We start from the raw sequence: 6785 nt of genomic DNA on the forward strand, positions 1-6785 counted from the left end.
ACAAAACACAGAAATGCTAGACAAAATCATGAAACCAGACCATGGGCAGTTTTATTACAGATTTTATTTAAGTAATAATAGATATTTCCGAATCTTTACAGAGAAATAATGATAAATGATAAAAATGATAGTTCAAAATTTATCATTGTAATAAAGCAATTTCCCCAATAAATATTTATTTCCCCTTAAAATAGTATTGCTATTCAATATATTAGTCAAGTTCAGTAATGTTATACAAATATAAAAGAGTACAAATCAAAACATATGGTAGAAAACTTTTTATCTTATTTCAATAATGTAAATAGATAGAGTATCTGTTCTAAATTGAAGCTGGGATTAAATCTTAAATTTGACTAAAAAGCTAATTGTGAAATCTTTTTGATTTTGTCAGAAGCTTCTTTCTTCTACACACACACACACACACACACACAAAACACCACCTAGTATTGAGTTACACTTTGTAATCAGCAGGTGTATCAAAGTTTTGATTGCAGCCTTAGTACCTTTCATTTTTATTTTTATTAAATTAATTAGTACAAACAACTCTATATTAAAATGTAATATATATGTGTCAAGCAATGAATAATCTTGTGCCAAAATCCGTCCATAGACTGAACTGAAACAGTTGGTATTTGACTGCCTGAATTTATAATTGTTAGTATGCCAACCTGAATAATAACAGCCCTTTTCTTATCTGGTTTAAAAATGGAAATGTCTGTAATATTTTTTATTGTTGACAAAAACAAACCTTTTCACAGTATTCAGGTTAATGCATTTTTGTATTTTAACAAATAAAACTATAATAGCAAAATGCTTGCTAATGCTAGAAGATAAATTAATATAGTAGAAGTATAATCCATATATAAATAACAATACAAATTGTATACGAGCAGATTATAAATAGAGAATACAAAGTTTAAACTTTTAATATAGAAGAAAAACAGGGAAATGTTTGCTTGAATAAGCCTGAAATGTTGAAACCCTAATTCACTGTTGTCTTTGTCAGCTCTAGAGAAAAAGGGAAAAAGGAGACATCTTTAATAAAATCACCATTGTTATTCTCACATAAATACATCAAATAAACAGTAAATTAGTTAATTAATGATAATTTTACCTTTAATTTTCCTTTGCACCCAGCGAGCTTCTGGATCGGAACATATTTTTCCTTTTTCAGTGTAAAATCTAAAGAAATATCATATCAAATGAATATTCCTTCCTTTCATCAAATACAATGACATAGCTCATTCTCAGAGTAGGTTTTGATATTTTATAGCTCCAAATCGCATTTTACAATCTTGCTCAATTTAGTCCAAGGTACATTTACATTGTGTGTTACAACCCCATAATTACATTTTCCATGATTTGCTAAAATCCAATCTGCAATAATTATTTAGTGTTGTGTGTAAAGTTTAACAAGTCACATAAGGAGATTATTTTTTAGCAACTTTAGAAAAATGACTATTCTCATTCGTCAGTAAAGTATAGTTATCTCTCAGTATTATGGAAGTTTGTAACTTCAGAGCAGAACCACATCAAAAGGTCAACACTCACATCACCGCATCTACGCAGGGTTTCAGGGGGTTCTGCCTTATGTAGCCAGTGATGGCATAGGGAATCAGTGCCTTGGATACGTTTTCACAGCAACGGGTGGTAACTTTAGTTGGACGACGATCTGAAACAAAGTTTATCACAATCAGTTTTTAGGTTTCAGTGAAATTATATTCCTGTTAAAAATAGGAAGAGTCAAGATTGTTTGATTTCAAGCAATCTTAAATGCAGATGAACCCTTTGATACACAGTTGATGAGTAAAAATAATAACGAAAATATATTATCAGATTTTTACAAATAGGCTGTGTTTGTTTTAGGAAGATAGTGAATCAGTGCACAGTACCAACTATTTATTTATTTAAATTAAAGAGTACATAAATACATCCTCATGATTTGAATCCTGATTTGCATAATACAGTATTCATTTGAGAATCTTATGACTAGGAAAGTCACTTTTGGATTATGTAAGGAGCAGTTAAAATCTTGAAAAAAAAAGTCTCTGTCCATCATTACTAAATGAAGACAATATTTGAGCTCTGGATTATTATAGTGTGCAGTAATTACATGGAGCTGCCAGCACTGCAGCAATACCAATTGTCATAAATGCCATTATAATGGTGAAGGAAGAAAATTTTGGAGAGCAATGCACAATGTTCACAACCTCATTTCCTCTTCTCGTACAGCACTTCATCAAAGTGTGCACTTTACAGGAAATGATAGGCGTAACGATCAAGATGGTACTGTTTTTAGAACTGTACTGTGTTAGCAGGTCTTTGTGCATGTTTTATAACCATACATCTACTTTTATATACAGTATATATAACACACCATTGAAAGAGTGAAAATGTGAAAATGGAAACAAGCAAACACATTGCAAAAAAATCAGACCAAGGAAGGACTAGAGAAGTTATATAATGGATCCTATAGATAAAAAATTACCAAGACAAAGACCTCTTAGAAGATGGGAAGAAGAGAACAGAAGCTTTGCTGGCATATCCAGAAACAAAATGAAGAGACCACTCCAAGTTCAGATAAGATCTGACATAAGGGACCACCCAACTGCCCAACACAGGTGCTAAATTCTGTCAGACAGGCTTCTTTGCTACATGCCGGATGGGGCAAGAGATAATTTTACCATATGTCATCGCAGCTGATTTATTTTCCAGCGAAATGAAAATGCGCCCTACAAAGTATTCATTTCTGATGACCATATTCATCGGCGGTCCTTGGCAAGTTTCCATCAGCACCGCCAGTTCAAAAGATTTACCAATTTGTTTCAATCTGCATAATTAAATAAGTCCAGCAAAGATTCTGCTCTCAAATCTTGATTTGTGTCTTTTTATTATAAAAATAGCAATGATACAGTTTGATATAGATATTTTTTATTCTGTTATCAAATTTAGTTTGTTTTTGCAAATCTTTGTGTAAAGGTGGTTGTAGTACTAGTGAATGGGATAATCTTAACATGAATAACTTGCAGTTGTTTGTATCTCAAAATATATAACTACAATATAAAGCCCCCAATATGTGCAGTTGTGGTTTAGCGATGATCTAGTGAGGATAATTATTTCTATGTAGCTGCGACCCATCAGCATATTTTTAACACTGAAGTATTTGAACTATATTCTAAAAGTAGTTATCAGCCTGTGTGTTATTTTTGTGATGCGCTTGTTTTTCTTTTGCTAGTTTGACTCTTAGTTTTCTTTATCAAGTCCTTGCATTGCATACAGGTTATTTCTTTGGAGGGGATTTCATAGACACTTAAAGTAGGTCTTTACTCTAAAACTGATCTAACATAATATCTGGACTGGACAAAAACCACAACACCAGCACCTTCTAATTACTGAAAAACTAGTTTTTCTAACTGAGTTTGATATGCATACATCTTAGTAAATATATTCAATAGTAGATATTCAATTCAAAACACATTTTACTTAATTCCTTACTTAAATACTAAAGTAACACTTTGAGTTGAACTAAATTAAAGGCAGCTATTTCCCCTAAATAATGCAAATATAGATATAAGCCATCAACATAATTTATTTTTTCATCTTAACCTTATAGCATCAAGGTGATATTCATTATCTATCAAACATTTGTTAACATTTAAATCATAGTATGCCAGTTGAGTTGAGTTCATTATTCTCTCTTTAATGATGAAGCATTGCCAAAACCTCTACATTTTGTTCTTGTCATGTACTGTAACAGCTGTAAATACATTATAGCTTTGTTTTTCATTCAAGAATAATACTTACAATTTCCAGATACTACAGTTATGTATCCAACCACACAGATCACTGTGAAGGTGAAAAGCTTGTTGCGCCAGTTCATTTTCTTTGATTCTTTCAGCAGCTCAAACTGTTATTTTGCAGTAGATAGTAGGGAGTAGTGGGTTTTATTTGCTTTATGTGAATGCAATATATGGCATGGAAAATAAAAATAAATTAACTAGAAATTACACAGGACACATGTGCGTCATGCAAAGTTGATTTTTTTCTTCCTGCAATGACAAGGTGTGAAAAGTGGCTTGGACGCCTGGTTTCCAAGACACTTTTCACACTTTGTCATTAGTGTCACAAGTGCTTAAAATAATCCCCTCCTCCTGTCATGTACCACGTCTAGACATATAACATCTGAGCAAATTAAGGCACCCATATTCATAGTTAGAAATTTCCTTTCAAGTGAATGCATTTTGTATACATCAAAAAGCTCAAAAGATAAATGAATAAAATGTGGAATAAAATGTATCTTGAGGTGACACTTGTATTAAAGTTGAAAACAATAAGTAGGTTAAAGGTTAACAGATCCCCAGTCAGAGAGCGTGACACTATAAAATAGCATGTCTTTTTTTTAAATGGCTTTGAAATATATTCAAATTAACTTGATACTCACTGTAGTAGATATTATGTAGTATGTAAGGCAGCATAATTTCTGTGGTATTCACAGGCAGGCATTAAGACCAAGTATGGGTTTATGTAATATGGAATAAAATTAAGAAAGTTTACATAACCTAATCTAACAGGCAATTTCATCTAATATTCAGCCTGCATTCATTTACATTTTATAATTGACCCAAAGACACTATTTGAATCTTATACTGCAACTGAATTAATTAACATACCAGTAAAGCCCAGCTTTAAACCACACTTAGTCATACTGACCCTGTGTAAGTCTGACCAAGGATGGTTTCATTTCTTAGAAACAGAAACCTTAGCATAGCACTGTAATAAATGTGTTATATATAAAACAAGCCTGGGTGTAAAAACAGCCTGTCTGTGGAAATGCATTTATTGCAGTTGGAAATTTTGTGTAACTAGGCAATCAAAAGAAAATCATGAAGGCGTTTGACCTGTCATGCCACCATGCTGAATTAAAACACCCATTCTGTTGCTCAATAGTTCCTTCCTGAAAAATGTGGTATACATTTTTCATAAGAACTTTAATAGCAATCATTTGCATTTTGCCAAAAAAAAAGACCTTTGTGCAGTGAATTTGATCCTTTTTTTTCATGTTTCATGTTTGATTTACCAATACCAACCATATTTGAATTGAGGCTCTAGGTAAAAATAATATTAATTTCTTATTTGCTGTACTTTTTTAATGACAGAAAATCATCATACACCAACACAGAATATTATTTAAAAAATAAATATCCCGATTTATACAAAATAAATAACATTGCTTTTAAATACATTTTACTGCACAATAATTAATTCGTCCAATTAATATACAAATATGACAATTGTAAAAAAGCATTACAATTAAATTGAATCACCCATGCAAGCACTTCTGTGTCAAATCTAATATTACTTGCATATACATTTAAATTACAACTCTAAACAATAACTTAAAAACAATACAATTATAAATTAAGTATCCATAGTCTTGTATCACCCAGATACAACAGTACACATTTTAATTTAACAGTTAACTGATCTTTGTAATATCAGGGCTAACTAAATATTTGAAGTCCTCTTCAGCAGTTAGGAAAGTGGTGTTACTGGTCTGGTTGTGTTTGCAGGCGTTTTCTAAAAGGGAAAAATATTTGGTATGAATAACAACATTTTTAATCCTTCTTAATTGTAATTCATATAATTATAAAAGTGATGTCACAAAAATGAGAGTGGTTACAAACATAAATAATAACATAATTTCATTATACTGGAGTCTATTTGAATGTGAAAGTATTACTGGGTCCATGCTCTACAAGTTCCATCTTTCAATATACAGTCATACTTAAACTGTCTGTAGAAACTTACTCAAATTCTTCAATCTTTCTTCTCACCCAGGGGAGTCTCATGGGGCTGCAGATTTTTTTTCCATTGCTCTCAAATCTGATGAGAAAAGCATTTTATTGTGTCTGCCTGACCGTAACTTTGCAACATTTTTTAAAAATGTAATTTTCATCTAAAAATGAATAATTAATGTCATCATAACACATACACAAACACATGTATAAGTATAAGGTAATTGTTCGTTTTTTTGGTGCAAAATGAATAAAATATTTAATGTTAGGACATCTCGAAAATAAATACAAAATCAAAATGTAGTGAACCTAAAATGGAACTTCTAAAACTTCCTGGCACCTTTTTCTTTTCAGCATTCTATTTTCACTTTCTAATCACCCTGATGATGAACATGAATGTAATAACAACATTAAAAACTGAATGGCTTACATTATAGCTGCAACACAAGGAGGGTTTCTCTTCTGCACCGTGTATCCAGTAATGGGAGTAGTGATTTCGATCCCACTGGTACTGGTGCAACAAGAAATTGCTTTTTCTCCACCTGGAAATGAAATTATGAATATGTCAAACAGTGTAAAGAAATTCACCTTGTCTTTCTTACATGACATATTTAACTCAAGCTCTGGATTAATTACATTCAAATACATTTTTGTAATGCTAGTATACAGAATTATACTTTTGTATCACAGCATTTGACTTGGTAACCTAAAAGCTACACAGTTTTTTTCAAAAATGTGTCTTGTGGTATAAGTATACATTTTGAAAAAAATGTTTTGTCTGTTGGATAAGAAAAAAAAAAAATATATATATATATATTAAAACTTACCAAACCCAGTAATCGTCCATGCTTGGATAAGTGTAATGAATACAATTATCTTAATTGGAGAACTACACTGCTGCATGATTGATCTTTTAGTGTTCTCTACTGATGTGCATAAATTGCATACAACTATCTATAACCTAAAATCATGCCTTTCCCATATTTTATA

The 6785-nt window shown here is 31.4% G+C and overlaps 1 protein-coding gene across 1 annotated transcript; it reads right to left on the reverse strand.

Moving 5' to 3' along the window:
* Window positions 1–408: 408 nt before the first annotated feature.
* LOC136753127 (eotaxin) lies at window positions 409–4070 on the reverse strand. Its single transcript, XM_066708976.1, has 4 exons — window positions 3805–4070; window positions 1552–1672; window positions 1115–1182; window positions 409–1008 (listed from the first exon to the last, which is right to left on the reverse strand). The coding sequence occupies exons 1-4, from the start codon at window positions 3878–3880 to the stop codon at window positions 983–985; spliced, it is 291 nt and encodes a 96-aa protein (XP_066565073.1). The 5' UTR covers window positions 3881–4070; the 3' UTR covers window positions 409–982.
* Window positions 4071–6785: the final 2715 nt, after the last annotated feature.

Source organism: Amia ocellicauda, chromosome 7, assembly GCF_036373705.1.
Source record: "Amia ocellicauda isolate fAmiCal2 chromosome 7, fAmiCal2.hap1, whole genome shotgun sequence".
Lineage (NCBI taxonomy): Eukaryota > Metazoa > Chordata > Actinopteri > Amiiformes > Amiidae > Amia > Amia ocellicauda.